At 48.5% G+C, this 21,287-nt stretch overlaps 2 protein-coding genes across 5 annotated transcripts; one reads left to right on the top strand and one right to left on the bottom strand.

Annotated features, from left to right (window-relative positions):
• The first annotated feature begins 7,243 nt into the window (after positions 1-7,243).
• Lrrc61 (leucine rich repeat containing 61) lies at positions 7,244-14,885 on the top strand. 3 transcript variants are annotated; one of them, XM_057788869.1, is made up of 2 exons: positions 7,244-7,379; positions 13,655-14,885. In XM_057788869.1, exon 2 carries the CDS (start codon positions 13,761-13,763, stop codon positions 14,538-14,540), a length of 780 nt encoding a protein of 259 aa, XP_057644852.1. In that variant the 5' UTR covers positions 7,244-7,379; positions 13,655-13,760; the 3' UTR covers positions 14,541-14,885. The 3 variants fall into 3 exon arrangements, with proteins under 3 accessions (XP_057644852.1, XP_057644860.1, XP_057644869.1); XM_057788877.1 differs by having other exon boundaries at positions 7,260-7,417; XM_057788886.1 differs by lacking the exon at positions 7,244-7,379 and adding an exon at positions 7,701-7,885.
• Positions 14,886-15,061: 176 nt separating this feature from the next.
• Rarres2 (retinoic acid receptor responder 2) lies at positions 15,062-18,141 on the bottom strand. Of its 2 annotated transcripts, none has more exons than XM_057788906.1 (6): positions 18,062-18,141; positions 17,421-17,621; positions 17,127-17,231; positions 15,604-15,699; positions 15,307-15,428; positions 15,062-15,177 (listed from the first exon to the last, which is right to left on the bottom strand). In XM_057788906.1, the coding sequence occupies exons 2-5, from the start codon at positions 17,598-17,600 to the stop codon at positions 15,318-15,320; spliced, it is 492 nt and encodes a 163-aa protein (XP_057644889.1). In that variant the 5' UTR covers positions 17,601-17,621; positions 18,062-18,141; the 3' UTR covers positions 15,062-15,177; positions 15,307-15,317. The 2 variants fall into 2 exon arrangements, with proteins under 2 accessions (XP_057644889.1, XP_057644882.1); XM_057788899.1 differs by lacking the exon at positions 18,062-18,141 and adding an exon at positions 17,916-18,055 and having other exon boundaries at positions 15,063-15,177.
• Between the last annotated feature and the right edge of the window lie 3,146 nt (positions 18,142-21,287).

The following is a 21,287-nucleotide window of genomic DNA, read 5'->3' as shown; positions in this document are numbered from 1 at the left end:
CAATGATGGTTATACATACTCACTGCTGGTCAAAGTGCTTGAGAATAAGTGGCTGTTGAGTGCCCATCCCTAAATGGGACACCCATGTTAGCCCCTTTAAGGCTTAGGGAAGAACGTGTAAGAGGGGACAGAAAGCGTGAAAGTGTTGAGGGATGGGTAGGAACCATGTGAAACACTGACTTCTAAACATGACCTAGCTGATGTATCCATGAAATCAAAGCACCTGTGGTTACCTGCAGAAGACCTGGACAAGTTCAGTTTCATCAATACCACATCACATATGGGGGACGGGTTCATGAAGGTTCACTCCTCCCTAAGAAGCTATGGGCTGTTAATGATTTCTGGGAGAGAAGTCACTTTCCTTTGGTGATATAGCCCTGCTCTTATGACTGTGAAAACGATTTTAATTCAGCTCGGGTGGTCACAGGTATGAAAGTAGGGGGACCTAAGGACAAGAAAAGAAGCATCTTCTTCCCAAAGGCATGGGAGGCGGTGAGAGAGTGGTCTATTATATATTACACATGTTTGCAGGGATCAAGGGAAATCCTTCAATGGCCCTGATCTTGTGGAGGCAGCTCCACCATTAGAATTGAAATCCAGACAACGACAGGTAGTACAAGCAGTACATCCTATACAAATGTGAAAGCCCCAGAAGTTTAAAAATTATCTGTTCAGTGTGTCAGGACTCCATGAGTGTCGATACAGAACCCCTGGAGAATGAGAGACTAGGTAGCATGACTCCTGTAGGGGAAGGCACCCCTGATATTGTTAGCAAGGAACAATTCCAGGATTCTACAGGAATGAATGCAAGAGAAACCAGAAAGGAGGGGACAGGAGCCCCAGTCCCTGAGGCTCCAATGTGAGGTGAGAAAGACCAAACAGATCTCACAAACATGAGTAGACTAGTGCTCATTGTAGGAAGGATGGATGCCTGAGACCAAGGAAAGGGACTAGGAGGGCGAGGGAAGGACAGGCGCACAGAGGGTGGAACTGGCCTTGTCTGGACGCTGAATGAAGAGCCAAGAACTCCCTTGACCGTGAAGTGCCAATTACAATTTTCCCACGGAAGCTCTAGGAAACTGACCGTCAGATCATACTGTGCCATCCGCTGAGATACAGTGTACAGTGCTAGTTATGGTTAGCCTGTTCTGTTCACAATGCTCACATCAACAAAACCAGACAACAAACCCTTTTTATTAGGGCAAGGGGGTTGGATTAGTGGTATTTGTTTCTCTTACAGAGGACCAGGGTTCGATTCCCAGCACCCACTTGCTGGCTCACGACTGTCTGTAACTCTAGCTCCAGGAGGTCTAACACTCTCTTCTGACATTTAAGGTACCAAGATTGCACATAGTGTGCAGACCTATATGCACAAATATGCACAAAATAAATGAAATCAATCTATTTTTTTTTAAACTTTTCTTTCAGCCTGTGGAATCTCAGCTATGAAACAAATCTTCTTGGAGGTGAGGGTGGATCTGGGAGGAGTTGGAGGAAAAGGGGTGGATGTGATCAAAGGTCATATAAAATTCTTAAAGAGTTAATAAAAATATGACTTAAAAAAGAAAATAAAAGTCTCCTTGGAACGAGAGAGATGGCTCAGTGCTTCAGAGTGCATATGGCTCTGGAATATGCAAGGACACAAGTTTTCAACTCTAGGTGAGGTGGCTCACAACCACCCATGACAGCCTTGACTCCAGCTCCAGGGGCTCTGATGTCTCTGGCCTCTGCAGGCACCAGCACCCACACGCATAGACCCACCCACATACACATAACTAAAATTTAAAAATGTTAATTGAACAGAACAATCCCTTCTCTTTGCCAACGTGGTGAATGCTATTATCAGAACAAGATTTGTTATACAATCTGATTGCTCAAATACACAACCTCCAAAGGACAGCAGCTTTACTTAACAAATCCAGCAAGAAGCCTTGAGGTCACAAGGACTGTCTCCTCACCCAGAGGACAAGAATCCCTACCCTCAACCCTGAACCAAGATGTATAAGAAAGTAAAAGCATTTGGGTGGGTGGGACTCTGGGTCAAGGATTAAATGTTCAGCCTGTGAAACTCAAATGAAAAAGGAGATTTAGTGAGAAGCCATGAGAGTGTTAAGGGTTCTCAAGAATGTATTTAGGTATAAAACAGGGATAAACACTCACTGATACGGAATGGTTTAGGCACAGCCACTGATCCGGCTGCCCTCATCCAGTCGTTCTGTCCAGGGGTGAAGAGCAAGCTGCCTGCTCCTCTCTGACCACCCATGAGGGTGTGGGAGCAAGAGAAGGCTAGACCCTCTCCCTAAGCTTATAAACTGTCTTGTTTGCAGAAAAGACCATGCCCTAGGGTTCATAATTGCCAAAAACCATTGGCTAAATGGATTGAAATCCTATAACAGGAGATATTATGGGATATGTCTTGATTAGGTTTTTGTCAACTGAATGAAAACTAGAGTTATCTAGGAAGAGGAACCTCAACTGAGACAATGCCTCCATCAGACTGGCCTGTATATAAGTCTATAGAGTTATCTGGGAAGAGGAACCTCAGCTGAGACAATGCCTTCCTCAGACTGGCCTGTGTGCAAGTGTATGGGGCATTTTCTTGGTTAACAATTGATGTGGAAGGGCCCAGTCTACTGGGGAAAGTGCCATTAATGGGCAGGTGGTCTTGATTGTAAAAAAAAAAAAAAAGCAAGCTGAGCAAGCCATTCGGAGCAAGCCAATAAGCAGAATTCCTCCATGGCCTCTGCACCAGTTCATACCTCCAGATTCCTGCCCTGATTTCCCCTCACAATAGACAATAAGCTGTAAGATGGAATCCACCCTTTCCTCCCCAGATTGCCTTGGTCACAGTGTTTATCACAGCTGTAGAAAGCAAACTGGGACCACGGGGCTCGGGAGATGGCTCCACAGTCAAGAGCACAGGCTGCAGCCAGATGGCAGCCCATTGCCATCTGTGATTCCAGATACCCTCTTGTGATCTCCGGAGAGTACCAGGCCTACATGCGCTACACATGCATGCTGGCTCACACATAAAATAAAATTTAAAAAATTTTAAGGGGTGAACTATTATTGTATCTCAGAAGAAATAGCATTCCCTCAAGAAGAAGACTTCAGGAAGAACTCGGTCAGTGTCGAAGGAACTGCTGAACTGGGGACTTACTCAGTCTGGCTAAGCTTTACCCTGCAGCACCCCAGTTCTTAAGAAACTCATACAAGGGAATATGGATCTGTTCTGGCATGTTTGGTCTTCTGTGCCAAACTTAGCTGAGTGTCACCGGTTAAGGATATGGTGTTCAGCACTGGTCCTCAAAGGTGCTTCCTTTTTGTAGCCAATTTGAAGACAAGGCTCAATTATTATTTGTTTTTGAATGACAAGATTGAAAGAAATGAGGACATGACAGCTCCTAGGTACAGTTGAGGAGAAGGTTTTCATTGCAGATATGAGGGAGAGTACAGCAGAAGCATCTGGAAGGGAGAGAAAACAAGAGACTGAATATGGCCAGCAGCTGAGACGAGCCATGAGAGAAGAGAGGGGTGTGAGGGAGCCGAGGGAGCAAAGAGAGACCCAAGCAGGCAAAAACAACAAGAACAACAAAAATGTGCATGGCTGGAATGGCAGGTTTTTATAGGAATCAGTAGCTGGGGGAAGCGAATCAAAACCCCTGGACTGGAGAGACTTAGGGGAAGAGCGGGGTGAGCAGCTGAGAGGAGCTTCAGGTACTGAGGGAGCCTAGAACTCAGTGCACCCTTTGGTATGCCAGTAGCCACTGCAATCAGCCATTCCTCCTGAGGTTCTTTGGGACTTGTCAAAGATACCAAAACTCACCTTCCAATACTGCAGGGCTGCATCACCTCAGAGCTTCAGAAGTCTCCCCAGAGTTTTTCTTAGGAATTCAGCCAATGACTTAAGAACCCTGTAATCAGAAGGGGGCTGCAGTTCACTGACGATTTTACTCTTAGCAAGTCCTGGAGATGAGAAGTATCTCTCATCAGTTTTGAGAGCTAAATCAGATGCTTTTCTGGATACAGTCATGCCACAAAAATACAGATTTGCAAGCAGAGAATAAATCACCTTTGGTTTCAATTAAAAAAGAACAAAGAGCTTCCTGGAATAGACAATCACCAATATGAAGGATCTTGGAAAGGAGGCAGCTGGAGGCAATTCCAAATCTAGGCAGAGTCCTGGAAAGGCAAGATTTAGTTATACTGAACCACAGAATGTGAATGGGCATTTGACTGATTAAATTAACGTGCTGGAGGTGGTGGTACACCCTTTAATCCTAACCCTGGGGAGGCAGAAGCAAGTAGATCTCTGTAAGTTCCAGGCAAGACTGGTGTATAGTGAGAGGCCAGCAAGGGAAATAGTAATTCCTTGTCTCAAAATAAATATAAATAAACAAATAAAAAATTAACATTGGCAACTGTGTTGGGGCCACTTAGTTCCTGAAATCCTTTCATACTGTGTCCCCTTGAGAAACAGCATAAGGTCCGAGGAAAGGCTGGAGGAAGACCCCATACTCCGATAGTATGTAAGTGCAAAGAGCGTCTATCACCAGCATATGTGGGGTCGTTCACATGTATAATATGGCTCCTCCACAAGAGGAGCGTGCAGGCTCCCTATAAGCACAGCTAAGGGGAGTTTCAGGGACAGTGAGGTCACCTCATACATAATTGGTTAAGCCATTAGTTTACACTAGTTACACTAGTCTACTTTTAATTGGCTGAGGTTTAGTCTTATCATTTTTGAACACACTTGCACAAGCTTGGGCAAATCTGGACGTGACTCAGAAGGGGCTACTGGATTTGTTCTTGAGACATTGTGAGGCTTACTTAGGCCCTGTGTTTGTTCTCTCTCTTGTCCCTGAATGTAAGGGTATTGTGCATAAACAGCCCTTTGTTGAGAGAGACACCTGTTTTGCACTTCTCAGAGAACTGAAACCTAAATTCAGTGGTGAGAGTGAGAGAGTTTAACCCCTTCAACAGGACATAGCTTGGGGGTTCCCTAAGAGAGTCTCCTCAATTTCTAGCACCCTTCCATTCAGAGCCACTAAGCATTTGGTAAGTAGAAGCAGCCTTGGGGCTTTGGTTCCTGGCTTGCACTGAGTTCAAAGTCAGTTACACAGAGCAGGATGGGGAAGGAGCCCAAGAGCGGGATATCACCAGTATGAACACTGACTCATTGTGGAAACTCAATACCCTGGGACACTTAGACTGCCTGAAGCCTGGGACACTGATTTCAGGGTAATGATGCTCTCAAATGACCCTACTTGAAAGAGGGACACTTGCAAAATGCTGTTCAAATGACTGCACAATGATTCTTGTGTGTGATAAAAATAAACGAAATACAAACCGCCCTAGAAAAGAATGCAGTCTCAGAGGATGTGACAGAGGCGACCCTTTGAAGACTGGGAAATAATCCAGGGCATTCAATGCCCTGCTCTAAGCTTCATGAGTACCAGGTAGGAATGTGGCACATAGACATACACATAGGAAAAACACTAATACACATAAATAAATCTAAAAATATACTGGGCTGAGCAAAATAAGTCAGGTACACTTTCAAGAACGCACCTCTTTTTGTCCATTTTGGTTGCTAGCTTAGTTTGGGTTTTTATTGCTATAATGAAACACTATGACAAAAGGCAAGTTGGGGAGAAAATGGTTCATCTGGCTTACACTTCCACATCCATAGCTCATCAGTGAAGGAAGTCAGGACAGAAACTCAATGGTGGTGTAAAGATGGAAGCCAGGGCCTCACATTAGAAAGTGCTCCACCATGGAAATCTTTATTCCCAGACAGTAGTTCCCTCTTGAATACTTTTCCTTCCTGTCTTAAGAGGAATTTTTGTTTTGTGTTATTTTGAAGCAGGGTTTCTCTGTGTAATGACCCTGGCTGTTCTGAAATTTGCTCTGTAGACCAGGCTGGCCTTGAACTCACAGAGATCGGCGTGTCTCTACCTCTGGATCGCTAGTGCTGGGATTAAAGGTGTGCACCACCACTGCCTGGTTTAAGAGGTCTCTTTGGCAATTTTCCCTTAACATTTCTTACTTGAACATGCTGTAGAATGGAGAAATGAATGCTCCCATTTCTGAAGCATGTGTTGACCCCACTGAACAAGAGTAAAGACCAACAACCCAAATTTTCTGGTCGGATTAAGCAAGCTTTATTTTCTGTCAGACAGGGCTATTTCCCTAAAGCAAGGTTTGAGAGAATAACCCCGAACACAGGAAAAATGAGTTGTTTTTCTATAGCCCCAAACTGCAAGGCTAGGGGGTTTCCAAGGACTTTGGAACTTGGCAGAACAGCTCAAAATTATCGGGCTGAACATCTTAGCTTATCAGGGTATAAAGTGCGGAACATGTTAAATTCCAGAAAATAAGTCAAGACTTAAGTTTTACATAAAGTGTGGAACATGTTAAATTCCAGAAAATAAGTCAAGACTTACGTTTTATAGAAAACAGGAATGAACTTATTTTGATCTTGTAACAGATGACTTCTTAAGATGGAACCAGGCTGATCCATCACAGAGAGGTTCAAATAACATAAAACTGTAATAGCGTGCAAAAAAAAAATAATAACGTAAACAAAAATGTGTCTATACTTTGCCCAGGCAAAGAGGGGTGGATTGACCTGGAAGTGCTTTGTCTGAAGGCAGGGGAAGCTTTAGGAGATGGAAAATCTTAGCTCCTGAACGAGTTTGCCTTTCAATGTATAAATCTCTTAAGTAGCCTGTGAATCCAAAGTAAGAGAAGGGTATTCTCCCCTGCGTCCAGTTACGGTGACTTCTTGGACAATGTCATTTGCAAAGGTGGCAGTTTGTGCTGGTGACGTCCCTGAGTGCAAGGGGTCCTTCTTGTCACTGTGTGGCCCTTTTGGTCTGCAGTGCAAAGCGGCGAGCATGACTGCACCACTAGGTGCGGGGTGGGAAGCACGCACCGGGCACCATTTTAATGGATTAGAAAATAATTGCAGCCTGGCACAGTGAACGTCACCGAACACGTATTCGTTAAGGACGTAACGCCGCACCGCTACACGCACTAGTGACCAAACGAACAGGAGCAAAATCCCCCGGCACCACTGCCCGTGGCTTTCAGCCCAAAGAACCTGGTTTATCTCTGGTCTGGTATCTGCGTAACTGCACACCCGGTCAGACAAACCTACCCGCCCGAACCACCACGGATCCCCGCCCCTTCCGGCCATCGCAGCTTCCGGAATGGGCGGACCTGCGCCGGAAGCGTAGTAGCGCAGCGTTCTTCGCGTGCCCCTGGAGGCCGGATCCTTCCGGAACCGCCAGCTATTAGTGGTCACTCCCTCAACGCCAGGAACTGCTCTGATTAGTTACTGACGGAACCGCCTTAACCGGCAACGGTCCCGTGAGGTGGGTGCAGCCGCGGTCGCCAGGCGCCCTAGCCCAAGGTCACAGCAGCTGGGTATACACAGCGACAAGGGTTCTGCTCGTGTGATAGATTATTTAAAAAGAGCAGCTGAGAAGGAGGGAGGGAGGGAGGGAGGGAGGGAGGGGGGGAGGGAGGGAGGGAGGGAGGGGCTGGGTCTGACGTTTATTCACAGTGAGGGAACGTTTTGTCACCCACGTATGCAGATGGCAAAAATGCCTACGGAGGAAGATGGGGTGCGGCCTCTTAGAGGGGTAGAAATGGGTGGAAATTACTTCGGTAGTCTTCCAGCAGTGAACAATCCGTGGTTTTTTTGTTTGTCACTCTTGCCGGTGTGAGCTCAAGATGGTTGAGTGTTATTTTAAACATCTCTCAGCAAATGGCTAAAACCTTGTGTGGCGGGGGAGACCGTAGCACGTCCTTCTGCTGGTGTAGGGAGTCAGAGGATGAGGCAGGCAAATTTGTACGCAGTGGAACTGGAATGCCCAGGGTGAGTTGAGCTGAACACGGCTTGTGGAGTGCAACGGGGTAAAATTGGGAGGCGAGGTTCCTTCCGAGCATGCTCCTGGGAACGAGTGGCAAAATAATAAAGAGGACATCATAATCTAATCAGACAACACATCATATGCTGAGACATCTCCTAGTCTAGGTTGAACGGGTGCCAGAAGATTGTTCATCTGTAGGATGTTGGTTTCATGATTATATGGCTTCCCTGGGGCATTGATAGACTCTGGACAATACACTGTTTCAGGTCCACATCCACCAGCCCTTCATTGATTTGCCTGCCTGCACACCCATTCTGCTTGCTAGTCTGTCAGGAGAAATACGATTCCTTGTGTCTCCATGCACCCCAAACCTTTCTCAAGTGACTCACCTTTGATTTCACCTCTTCCCGGTAGATATCACTTCCCTTTTCCTAGGCACCTGTTCTCCAGCGAACTTTCTCCTCCCTCTGCCTCTCAAGCATTCTGAGTATTCTCATCACTCCAGTGGACCTGCCAGCGGTGTTTTGTCCATAAGCCCTATAACCATTGGGATTGAATTTTCAAACCACTGGGATTGAATTTTTCAGAAACAACAACAAATAACAAACCAGAAACAAGTATTCCAAACATATACAGACTTTTCTCTTGAGTCCCTAAGCAATACAATGTTCTCAGCTTCACTGGTGGTACAGAGGTATTTAAGTGAGGAGGAGGATGCGTGGGTTCTCCACAGTGACCTTTGATGTCCGAGGAGGCCCTGGAATGGGTCCCCTCTAAAACTGGCAGGTGGCTGTACTCACCTCTTCTCAGTGCCCAGGCTCCATCCTCCATTACTGAAGCCATCTTTCTAGAAATCCTCTTCCTGTGGTTTCCCTAGAATCGCTTTTTAAACTTTCTGTTCCTCTCTTTGTGTTTTAGTCATCATTGGTGTCTGTTTATCCTTTGTCTCCTCCGTACTGTCAGCCGTATCCAGATAACCACCCTCCACTCCTGGAGCTTCTCATTTTCTGTAAAAACATGCCTGAAAGTTTGTTCAAAAAGAACCGCAAACTCAGTTAGTCTGGGCAGACCTTTGTGAGTAAATAGGATTATCAGGAAGCCTCTTTGTCCCTCTTCCTCTTCCTCCTCCTTCCTCCTCCTCCTTTCTTCTTTCTTCCTCTTCCTCATCCCAGGGTCTTGTACATGCCAGGTGAGAGGTCTCAGCTAATATTTCTAAGTCATTTCTAAGTTTTCTTTAGTTTGTCAACTAGACAGTTAACTCTTGTACTTTTTTTTTTTTTTTTTTTGGTGCTGAAAATTGAACCCAGGACATTGCATATACCAGGCAACTGTCTGCCACTGAATTATGTTCCCCTTTCCACTACTTTTTTCTTAAAATACTTAGTCCAGGTTAGCCTGTAACTGAGATCTTCTCCCTTGCCCCCCAAACGCTCCAGGTACAGGCACGCTGTGATTTCAAGCATGAGAAAGTGAAGTAGCCACCATGAGTCAAGGCGGCTTCCCCGGAGGTGCTCAGACTAAAGATCTGTGGAGCCGCTCGCGCGAACAGCTTGGGTTCTATAAGGAGTTGTCAGCCTTGGAGTATTTGTCAGGAGCTTTGCTCCTTCACAGCTACAGCTACAGGCGTGTGCTGGCATTCCCGCTGCCCATATGCATGTCTTGAGGGCCATTGTGCTTCATGCATTTTTTAATAATACTTACATAGGACCAGGAATTGGAAACAGAACAGAATTTGTGCTCCAGTGACTCATAGGTCTATGGGTGGAGGTTTTGTGGTGAACTCTGCTGCAGCTTTGACAGGCAGTTTTTTTTTTTCTTTTCAAGACTCTTGTTGGCACTGTTGCTAGATTTAATACCTTGTGCTGTCTTCATTGACAACATCTGGAGGCTTGGATAATAGTCTGGGTGGCAGGTTCTTCAGTCATAAAATAAGAGCTGAGGTAAATGTCCTCACTTCTGGCATTCAAGAATAGCTTTGGCTGGGCAGCGGTGGCACACGCCTTTAAACCCAGCATTCGGGAGGCAGAGGCAGGTGCATCTCCGTGAGTTCGAGACCAGCCTGGGCTACAGAGTGAGTTTCAGGACAGGCTCCAAAGCTACAGAGAAACCCTGTCTTGGAAAACCTAAATAAATAAATACAAAGACAAAACAAAAAAGGACAGTTTGGGCCATGGGTGGTGTTTGCACTCAGAGTTTTCCCAGTTCTTCTGCAAGTGCCCCCTCTCATGGACCTTCATTCACTGTGGCAGCTGAGTTTTATGAGACAAGCCCAAAGCCGTTGACACGTTTCCTGGAGAAGCAGGGGGAGGCACTCTTGTTCCAAGCGCCTACATTGGGAAGGGGAACCATGTTCTTTGGAGAAATCTAGTCTTTGCCCCACTGCTTTCCAGGTGAAGTGCTGGGCCGCCCGGGCAGGGTAAGCCAGGAGGCTCCAGAGCCTGTGGCTGCAGACGTGTGCCTGCACAGCCTGAGAAGGCGTCCAGGTGGAAGGGGTGAGGATGGAGAGAGGGAGGGGAGAAGGCAGCCAAGAAAACCTTTGCTGCTCACTGCTAGCCAGACCTCCTCTAACCTAACTGCCCAGCCCTTCCTTCAGCTTCCCCAAGTGACTGTTCCTGACAGGTTGGAGGTAAACCATTTCAGGGAAGAGGCAGAGATGGCAAACTGACATCCTCGTGGCCATGACTTGGTCAGGATTGCTATTGCTGAAGAGACACCATGGCCACAATAACTCTTATAAAGGAAAACATGTAATTGGGGCTGACTTACAGGTTCAGAAGTTCAGTCCCATTGTCACAGCAGGAAGCCTGGTGGCAGGAAAGCAGACTAGTGCTGGGGAAGGAGCCAAGAGTCCTACATCTGGATCAGCAGGCAGCAGGATGAGTGAGAGGGACACGGGGTCTGGCTTGAGCATCTCAAACCTCAAAGCCTGCCCCCAGTGACACACTTCCTCCAACAACAAGGCCACACCTCCTAATAGTGCCACTCCCCGTGGGCCTGTGAGAGCCATTATCATTCAAACCAACACAGTCCATCTGGCACCTTAAGTATATGAAAGGCTGGGTGCACACCTTTAATCCTAGCGCTCAGGAGGTCTGTGAATCTCTGAGTTCAAGGCCAGCCAGGACTGTTACACAAAGAAACCCTGTTTCAAAAAATCAAAAAGAAAAGAAAAAAAGTATATGACAAAGCTCTTGTGTCCTGGGATGAGGAAGAAGTCAGGGCCTAGACCAAGTCTTTAGGAGCCCCCTGGCTTGAAATGTCTTATCATAAAGGAAGAAACTCAGAGTTTGGATTCTGCCCCACATTCTCCAGACCTGTACAGCACGACCCCAAAGCCCATTTCAAACATTAGAGAAATTTTGTTTGATTGACTTAATGCCAGCTGTATCTCCTGTGTTTGGTGTCACACTGTTGTCAGACAATGTAAATCTCAGGGGTGATCCTGTATTGTAGGCCTGGCCCATCATTTGGTCAGTAAGCGTGGGCTCAGTGCAAAAGGAGGCCAGCTGTGGGCAGTCCGGGTGAGAGGGTGACAGGGACAGAGTAGCTTGTCTACCAGGTCTTGTCTGCTGATCCTGCTGTAGCGGGTTGCCTAATACCCAGATGTCCCACCCCCTGAGGGTACAGGAGATGTTGACACAGTTGGTACTGGGTACACCTGGCTTTGACCCTGCCTTCCCCTGCAGCAGTCAGGGACAGCCAGGATGACATATGTAACCCTAGGTAGCTTCATGCACAGTCCTGGGCTTACAGCATCTCAGAGCAGCCGTGTAGCCCAGCCTTGCACTCTCTGTCTCCTCTAAGCTCTTCAGAGAGTCCACGGCCCAGCAGGCCCGAGTGTTCCAGGCTAATGAGCTGACAAAGGAACAGATATCATAAGAACGCCCTCCTCAGATGTACTGTTGAGAGGACCCATTCCTAACTCTGTGACTCATTTGTGAGGAGCTCTTTGAAGAAAGTCACTGCCAGTGAGTAGCAGTCACTGATGGGGGGTGCGCTGAGCCTGCTTTCGTCGGAGGAGGGGGTACTAAGTGGTACTGATCATGTGAACTTGGTCTTGGGAGTCACCAGTCCCTTGCACCTACAGGCTGTGAGCAGCATTGGCATTGGTAGTGCCCTGATGTGTTTTGCGGGTGTAACTACCCATCTAGCTTAGACTTCTGAGCCTGGGTCCAGCCAAAGTCTGCAGTTGGGGAATAGAATTTGGAATGAGGCCTACTTTTGATTTTCTGTCCAAGCGAACTTTTATCCTCCGTGGGCAGCATCACCATTGTCCCTCCCCTACGGGCAGACTCCTTCTTACATTGACGTCACACACGCATGGGCTCACTGTCCCACAGCCACAGATGACATGCTTGCCCTTTTAGGCTATGATGACATACCAGCACACAGTGAGCATTGCCATCGTGCTGACCTGGGAAGTGATGCTGAAGCCAAAGACTGTTGGGGAGCTGGGGAGACTGGGATAGGGGTGGCCTGGAGTTGGAGCAACAGCATGAAACCAGCTCACTGTAGCTTCTCTGTTAGCCTCCACCCTGTCCTACCCCCCTTGAGTTCAGTTTCTTCTGTACTTAGGACAAATGCCTTCCTACCTCTCAGGCCTTACAACTCTAGCTGGAGGTACAAGCCGGTCTACATATTCTGGATACCATCTTAATTTCAATGATAACATTGGGAAAATGGAAATAACATTTTTGAGTGAATGAAAGAAGTTAAAATGCGTTCTCATTGGGTCTGCATGCCTCGAAGGTGGTAACTACCTGTTGTCTATTTTTTAAAAAATCTAAGCCAGAAGTGGTGGCATAAATCTGTGATCCTAGTTGTCAGGGGTGGGTGGGATGGAGGAGAGCCGGAGGATTAAGAATTCAAAGCCAACTTGAGTTACATGAAGGAGAGCCTGTCTCAAAAAATCAACAAACCAACCGGTCAATTAAAAAAGTTAACTTTTCAAAAAGGAACCTTTTAGTTTTAATAAAGGAATATATCATAATAGTTACTAGAAAAGTCAAGTACCAGTATTTTTATTTGAAGTCCAGATTAGAGCCAAACTGGCAATCTGGGTCCTAAATTCATGTAGTATGGATATGACCAGTGGAGTAGGCCAGAGCCACTTCCCTGGGGCTGTGTCCTGCCCTGATGATCTCAGGCCTTGCCTGACTCTTAACCATTAGCTCCAGGAATCGAGGCCGATGGGTCTGGCGTTGTGGGGACCTCAGCAAACACCTTGACCGGAGAGTGTCTATCCATGTGAGGCAAGAAGAAAATCTGGTTTAATGTGACTCAATAGCTGGTTGTTGGTTCAAACCTCTAAAGTCTGACACCAGGCAGTTTATTTTAGGCATTTTTATGTACAGTACACTTTGGGAAAAATTTCCTGGTGTAACAGTCCCATGTGTACAATAGTGTTTAGGGCATAATTACATTGAAACTTTTCTCAAAGTACATGTCAGCTCTTCCATAAAGATGAGTTCTATAGATAGGCTACATGCGTCATCCTAAGGTCCCAGGGGAGGATCTGGTGTGAGCTCCGTCACACAGATAGCACAGAGGTTACCTAGGCTGTTATCCACCTCCACTTCCAGCCCTCTGAGCAGAAAACAGGTATACATTTCCTCTCTGTCTCGCTCTGGAAGGGACACACCTGTGTGTTTAACACTCTTGATTTCTGTGAGCGAGCACAAGCACTTTGTGCCCTCTGCCTGGCATCCTGCTGTTCCCTGCAGCACAGGACACATGCTCAGGAGAGGCTGACCTGACTGTTTGTCTCTCTTTAGGGCCCAGGCAGAGATGAGGGAGAGCAACCGGCTGATCCCCAGAGACACCACATCCCTGTGACTATACCAGCACCGCCAGGGCCAGGCCATCTGTATCGTCAGTGTCATGGAGCCTCCTGGAGAGAAGCCAGGAGAGGCTGAGGTGCTGAGCATCACACCCCAGCTGCTGAAGTCCCGCTCTGGAGAGTTTGCCCTTGATTCCATTCTATTGCTAAAACTTCGGGGTTTAGGGCTGGTGGACCTGGGCTGTTTGGGGGAGTGCCTGAGCCTTGAATGGCTTGACCTGTCGGGGAATGCACTTACCCACCTGGGCCCACTAGCGTCTTTGCGCCAGCTGACTGTGCTCAATGTCTCCAATAATCGGCTGACAGGGCTGGAGCCACTGGCAGCCTGTGAAAACCTGCAGAGCCTCAATGTTGCTGGTAACCTGCTGGCCGCTCCTGGCCAGCTGCAGTGTCTGGCTGGGCTACAGGGTCTGGAGCACCTGAGACTCCGGGACCCTTTGGCCCGGCTCAGCAACCCGCTGTGTGCCAGTCCCTCCTACTGGGCTGTGGTTCGAGAGCTGCTGCCTGGCCTCAGAGTCATAGACGGGGAACGTGTGAGTGGTCAGGGCAGTGAGCTGTACCAGTTATGCCGAGACCTGGACAGCTCTTTGCGCCCCAGCTCCAGCCCAGGCCCCAGAGCCATAGAGGCCCAGCCCTGGGTGGAACCTGGCTACTGGGAATCCTGGCCCATGAGGAGCAGTTCCATTCTGGAAGAGGCCTGCCGGCAGTTTCAGGACACACTGCAGGAATGCCTTGACCTGGACCGCCAGGCCAGTGACATCTTGACCCAGGCCCAGCAGGCTCTGAACCCTGCAGAAACCACGTCTTCCTTTGTCTTCTGATTGTGCCTCGTAGCCAGGTGCTCTCAGCGTAGTGCTGACACCTGTGTCCCTTTCCTGCCCCAGGCCATGCCTCTGGTTTTCTCTGCTCACTGACGCTGCAAACTTGTTTATCCTAACTCCTACCCTTCATCTCCCCGAGGACACTTCCTGCCCTCCTTCCACCCAAGCAGGGGCATGCTTTCTGGGTGGCCTCTAGCAGGTATCAGAGATTTCCTCACTATCTGGCAAATATTGCAGCTAGGCACAGGGCATGCTGAGCATGGGCTCTCGCTAGTGCCAAGCCTGAGGCTTTGTGGGTAATGTTACTTGCCACCTGCTAACTCTTACTAAACAGTTCTCCGCTCATTTGTGCCATTTATTGTCTCTTCCTCAGCAAAAGTATGGCCTTCCATATCTCTGCTTTGGTCCTGTAGGAGACCCCTGAAGTCACTCTCCCTGCTCCTTCCTGGTGCCGGGAAGAGTGGGGACACACACACGAATCTTTGAGCTTTTCTTGTATGTACAGGTCGAACTGAGGAAAGAACAAGCACACGATTGAAGGACCAGACCAGCAATTTTATTAGCTTGGAGTATGAAATCTTTGGGAGCTGGTGTCCTTCCACTGGGTTTTGCCATGGCAGTGCAGGAAGGCGGAGCTCTAGAGAAGGGAAACCAGATGAGTGGGAGGGAGGTTGTTTTGGCTTGATACTAGCTTTCCTTCAAGTTTCACACAAAACCCATAGCCCAGTTTATGCCAAGGGCTCTCTCTCCCCTCCCAATAACCTACCTGTCCGGGGCTTATTTGGGTCTCAGGGCCCTGGAGAAGGCAAACTGTCCAGGGAAGAAGTAGGTGCCGCGGGGGTCCTCGCCACTCTGCGCTACCTTACCGCACTGGGACTCCTGAGATTCCTGTTAGAACCAGTGTCTGTTGTAGCAGTGCCTGGGAGGAGAGGCATCGCCGCAGCCCCACGGGAAGGTCTCAGCCACCCCCTGCCCCACTCTCCTTTCCCACTTCCAGTTCTTATCACACAGACCCTCATGTGGTCTGTCTCCAGCCCTCTCCCTAACCTCTGACCCTTCTTACCTGAGGCCCTTGCCTCAGTGTTGGACAGTGGACCATCCGGCCCAGAACTTTACCCGTGGTGTCCAGTTTGATGCAGGCCAGGCATTTCCGCTTTCTCTGGGGAGGAGAGTATGAGAGAAGGGAAGAGGAGTGAGGGGAGCCTGAGTGTCAGGGTGTGACTGGCCTGCTTGGCATCCCTAGAGTGGATGGATTTGAATACTTGGTCTCCAGTTGGCGGAAGGTTTAGGTTTGACTTTGATGGAGGACAGGCTTTGAGAGTTTAAAGTCTTATACCATTCCCAATTCACTCTTTCTGCTGCCTGCTTGCTTTTGAGAATGTGAGCTCTCAGCATCTTTCTCTGGCTTCCATGCCTGCTGGTAGCCATGTCTCCCTGCCATGATGGACCTTTTATCCCTTTGGAACCAGAAAACAAACCTTTCCTACTATAGTTGGATCTGTTCATGGTGTTTCATCACAGCAGCAGAGATATAACTAATCCAAGGAGCAGGGGGATATGCAAGCCAGATAGACATGCAGCTTACCCTGGGTAGGAGATTCTTACAAGTTCTTGTCTTTGGACACTTGGACACTACTTTAAGAAATAGCCCAGCCTGATCTAGAACTTGTGGTTCACCTGCTTTAATTTCCCCAATGCTGGAATTTCAAGTATATGCTACCCTGCCTTGCTTGCAGACTGCAGTACCTGTGCAGAGATCACTCCTGTGTGAGCATGCATGTGTGAACTGCTCATATGCAGTACACTGCATGGGTGTATTCACAAGTGCCTGTGTGAATGTGCCAACATGTATAAAGGCAAGAATCTTCTCCAGATGGTGTCTGTCTCTGTTTCCATCTGGTGTGTGTGTGTGTGTGTGTGTGTGTGTGTGTGTGTTTGGGTGTCCTATATCACTCTGCTTTATTCTCTTGGGACAAAATCTCTCACTGAACATGGAGTTAGGCTGGTAGCCAACAAGCCTTGAGTATCCTCGTGTCTCCGCCCACTACTGTTGAGGAGTTACAGGCGTGTATAGCCCTGCCCGACTGTTCTCATATGGGTGCTGGGGATCCAAGCTTAGGTCCTCATGCTTGTCCAGCAAGGGCCTTTACCACCTTGTCCTCATATTTATATTCCCACCTAAGATCTGATAGGAATAAAAGGCCCTGTAAATCACCAGTATAACCCAGTCCCTTGCCTTAACTGATGAAGGGAACCAAGACCTTCGGTGACCCCACAAAGCTGTTAGAAAGCAAGAACCGTAACCCAAAGTGCTGCACCTTCAGCCTAGAGGTAACTCCATAGCAGCAGTGTCACCCCAGGGTGACTGATGACTGAACCCCTGTGATGAACTGGCTGTAGCCTGGTCGGTGTACAGGATAAGCTCCATAGAGAAGCTCTTAGAAGAGTCAGACAAGTGCCCCCCACCCCCCCAGATGGAGAGATTTCCCTCTTCCTTGCAGACAGTCCCCAGTGATGAGCATAGCTTCTCGGGGCTCCAGTTCATACCCAGGCAGCCTGTCCCATCAAAAGAGCCCCTTCACTCACCCCGTTTGGTTTGATTTTGCACTCGGATTTTTTCCAGTCCTTCTTGAGGCAGCTGGTCTGCTGGAGCTTAAATTCCAACCTCACAAAGGTGCCCGCCGAGAAGATCTATAGACAGACAGACAAGAAGGCCAGCAGGTAATTCCTGGGTGTCATTCTCCTCCCCCAAACACCGTAACTTAGAACTGGCACAGCCTAGGAGGACGTCTGACTGGTGACCTTTCCCAGGAAAGCTTTCTGGATATCGCTGGTGTCCAGGGCTTGAGCCCTCCTTTCCCTGCCAGTCACAGTACTAACCGTTTCCTCAGCGCTGTCCACACTGGTCTCCTGGAAGGCCCACTGCACAGGTGGGTGTTTGTGGAACTCCTCCAGGGCCACCTGCAGGCCCCTGCGCTGTGTCTCGCTGAGCTCCAGCTCTGTCCCATGGATGCCCACCATGCCTAGCCACAGGGCCAGGGGGATGAGCAGGCACTTCATGGCTCCACCTCAGTCCTGGTGCTGCAAAGACGGTATGTAGTCTTCAGCTCTTAGAGCTGGGGTGAGGGTGGGGGGCACCTTCCCCCCTGACCTACTCCTGGGGCCAGAGGTGCTCCTTTCCACTACTAATCCAACTAGCCCTTCCCACTCTGCAAGGCCTTGTTCCTTGGTGCCCGCAAAGTTTTAGAGTTCCCTGCCAACAGCCACAGCAAGTAGTCCTGCTGGCTATGACCACTGTAGCCTCTTTTCTGAGCCATTTTCTCCTTCCTCTGGGTCTCCCCCACATCTCCCAAATCCCCAGGCCCTCTCTGGTACCTTGAAGACTATCAGGTTTGTTGCTGTAGCAAGGCCTTTCCCTGTGTGGTCCCTGGAGCAGCTCCCTGGAAGCTGTCCCCTCTCACCCTCTCATCTCCCTTTTCTCCTCTCTCTTGGTCCCCACAGCCCCGCCTTTCCCCACTGACCCTTCTCCCAGAGTCCGGAGTTTTGGAGTTTCCCGTTTCCCAAAGTCCCCTGACCTTCCTCTTGGATTGGGCCAAAGGAGGGGGAGGGGAGGGCCTGGAGCACCAAATAAGACAGGCTGCAGGCTGAATATTTTTCAGAAGACGTAAATGTGGGAGGACATGCCAGCTCAGGGAGGGTGGGAACTGCAAAATGCTTAACCCTCCCCGCACCAGGGTTGCAGCTGCCATCAAGACAACTGTCCCCAGGAGTGGGTGTCCTTTCACCCCTGCCCCAGCCTGGCCTTGGGTTCTCTAGTATCAGACAGCTCTTCCCTCCTTTGCGTCTTTCTAATTATTCCAGCACATGACTTTGGAGTGACTTCTGGAAGAACCCTGCTTGAATAGGTGATCTTCCACTAGAAAGCCGCAGGTGGGGAAACTGAGGCTCCTTTGGTACCAAGGCAGCAGGTTTATTGCTTCCGCTTGTCTTGTGTGCAGTGGGAGATCTGCTGTGTCACTGGCTAGAGAACTGCTGTGTCACTGGCTAGCTGCCTTCATCTCCCTCCAGGCATCCCTCTCCTATTGCCTCTTTCCTGATGGCTCGCTAGCTCGCTCGCTCGCTCACTCACCCACCCACTCACTCACGTAGGCCTAACTTTGCCTGGTATCAGTCTCTCCCTTGCAGAGGCTCCAAGTGGGCCCTCCCTTCTGCAGTCCTGCCTGCAGCCTTACTCCACGGACACACCCCCACCCCCAGAGCTCCACATGTAGACCTGCTTGCCTGGTGTGCTTCCACCTACCAAGTGTCTCCCCTTGAACCGCCGTTTGACTCTTGACTCTGACTCCAGCTAGATGGCCAAAGATTTGAGCAAGTGCAAACATCTTATGTTACTGCTTCCTGCTTGAGGTTGAGAAGCCTTTCCAGGTCTCTGCTGGCCAGATGGACCATTCCCCTGAGCAGAAGGACTGTTGGGCTCCAAAACGTTATTTTACAGTTCTTTGCCCAGAGCTGCCCTTTCTTTCCAGGGTGCTGGAAATCCCTAGCTGAGACTCTCCTATAGTAAACTCTTTCCAGCATGCACTCTGAGCAGGGGAGACTCCTGCAGGGATGCCGTCCTTGTTGGCGCCACGTGCTACTTTTCCTGGTTATTCCTGAGGCCCCGTCCTAAGTGAAATGACTTAAGGTCTCATAGGGCTGTTGGGGTGTTAGGAGCCTTCACGTAGGACAGAATGGTCTGCTGACACCCAAAAAGGAAGGAGTGACGTGTCCAAACACTGGCTCAGCTTCTGGGCACCTTGCACAAATGGGAAAAGCCTGGGACTGTGTAGCATTATCGGTCCCTTTATTCCCTAAGGTTTGTTATCTGAGACCTTAGGGCCAAAGTGTGGTCCCTCTCAGGCCCATTAAGCTAGGCTCTGCTGTGAGTCCCCAATTACACAGCCAGTAATAGTGAAAGCAGAAAAAGATTTACTCGATGTGGCCATATTGGGAAGAGGATAAAGAGCTATAGTGACCCTAGAGTCTGTCTTCCAGACATTGACATGAAGTTTAGATTAAATTTTGAAAAGGTAATTTGTTATTTTTGTATATGAATGTTTTGCCCATGTGTATGTCTCTATACCACATGTACATGCCTATAGTTTATAGAGTCCAGACGAGGGCGTCAGATCATCTAGAACTAGAGTTATACAAGACTGTGAGCCACGGTGTGGGTGCTGGGAACCAGACCTCGGTACTCTGGAAGAATGTCCAATGTTTAACCACTGAGCATCTCTCCAGTCCATGAAATTCAGTTTTAAATAGATTGCAAGGGCCGTGCATATTTAGGAGTCTTGGTCAACATATAGTCCAACCCAGGTCACACTCATCACTGAGCCATCAATGCCTCCTCTAGTCACATTTGTAAGATGGTCTGATAAGTTGCCAGTACTGTGAGAAATCTTTCTGAACGATAAGTTCCTCCTTTTCATCCCTTCAAACATGAGAATCTGTAGCAATGCAGTCCTCTGTCCTCCCCAGACTGTTACAGTTCTGTACTGCTGTGGGGGGCGGGGGAGCCTCCAGCAGAACAGGGCTTTGAAAGGAATCCACGGAGTCCACGGGAAAAAGACACTCACACTCTTGCTGGCTTCCTTCTTTAGCCTTTGTTCTTCATATGTTCTTTCTGTGTTCTTTCTACTGTATACTTTCTTTCTGTAGCCTATATACTCACAAAACAACAGTTTTCCAGGCAATGTAGAACTACCTGTAGTCAGATATAGGGGTTAACGCTGAAGATCAGAGAAGCAGAACAACCAGCCACTAGCTCTTACCTCTGCCTCAGACTGAAAGGGCAACCCTGTCCACATGAATGCTCAGACTCAAAGGGCAACCCTGTCCCCACGAATCCTCAGACTCAAAGGGCAACCCTGTCCCCACGAATGCTCAGACTGAAAGGGCAACCCTGTCCCCACGAACCCTCAGACTGAAAGGGCAACCCTGTCCCCACGAACCCTCACACTGAATGCTCTCTCTATGAAGCCTCACACTGCATCCTCCGACAGAATCCTCAGCATGCTTCTTAGACTGAACCCTCAGATTGCACTGAGCTCTTATCTCCTCCGCCTTATATTCCTCTCTCTGCCCAGACATATCACTTCTGTCTCTACCTTCCTAGTGCTGGGATTAAAGGTGTGAGCCACCACCACCTGGCTGATTCTCTTTGAGACTGGATCAAACTAGTGTAGCCCAGGGTGGGCTTGAACTCACAGAGATCCCTCTGCCTTTGTCTCCTGAGTGCTGGGATTAAAGGTGTGTGGTACCACTGCCTGGCCTCTCTGGCTAACTAGTGGCTTAGCTCTGCACTCCTTTCTTCAGGTAAGCTTTATTTGTTACATTACAAACAAAATATCACTACAATCAATATAGGAATTACAATGTGGCTACATTCTTTTCTGGAATGACTGAGCAAAATCGTCTGTAATGTAGGAATCCTATTCTACCATCAAGACACTCTATTATTCTAAACTCATAAAAGGTATGAAAAATGGGGGTGGGGTGTTGATCCTTTTTTAGCTGCTTCCTGCTGAGGAGGGTCATCTTCAGGAGGTAATAGTCCAGGGTCCACTGAAGAGGGGTCCTCTGGTCACTTAGGAGAGTTTTAACTTGATTGGCTTTGAAGGATCATGCGATTGCCATCATACATTCCTGGAGAAATTTTTGAAAAATGATTATAGAGGGCTGTAAATAGATGATTTGGTTATAGAA

This window comes from Chionomys nivalis, chromosome 1, assembly GCF_950005125.1.
Source record: "Chionomys nivalis chromosome 1, mChiNiv1.1, whole genome shotgun sequence".
Lineage (NCBI taxonomy): Eukaryota > Metazoa > Chordata > Mammalia > Rodentia > Cricetidae > Chionomys > Chionomys nivalis.
The sequence above is the reverse complement of the archived record's forward strand: the minus strand, read 5'-3'. Positions and strand labels throughout refer to the sequence as shown.

Bases quoted from the DNA above. Each gene is read 5' to 3' on its own strand.
- Rarres2 (XM_057788906.1), bottom strand. From the start codon at position 17,600: ATGAAGTGCCTGCTCATCCCCCTGGCCCTGTGGCTAGGCATGGTGGGC. The intron at 17,232-17,420 runs GTTAGTACTGTG...GTCTGTCTATAG, and splicing joins TGGACAGCGCTGAGGAAACG to ATCTTCTCGGCGGGCACCTT. The intron at 15,700-17,126 runs GTGAGTGAAGGG...TCTCCTCCCCAG, and splicing joins GCAAAATCAAACCAAACGGG to AGAAAGCGGAAATGCCTGGC.
- Lrrc61 (XM_057788869.1), top strand. From the start codon at position 13,761: ATGGAGCCTCCTGGAGAGAAGCCAGGAGAGGCTGAGGTGCTGAGCATC.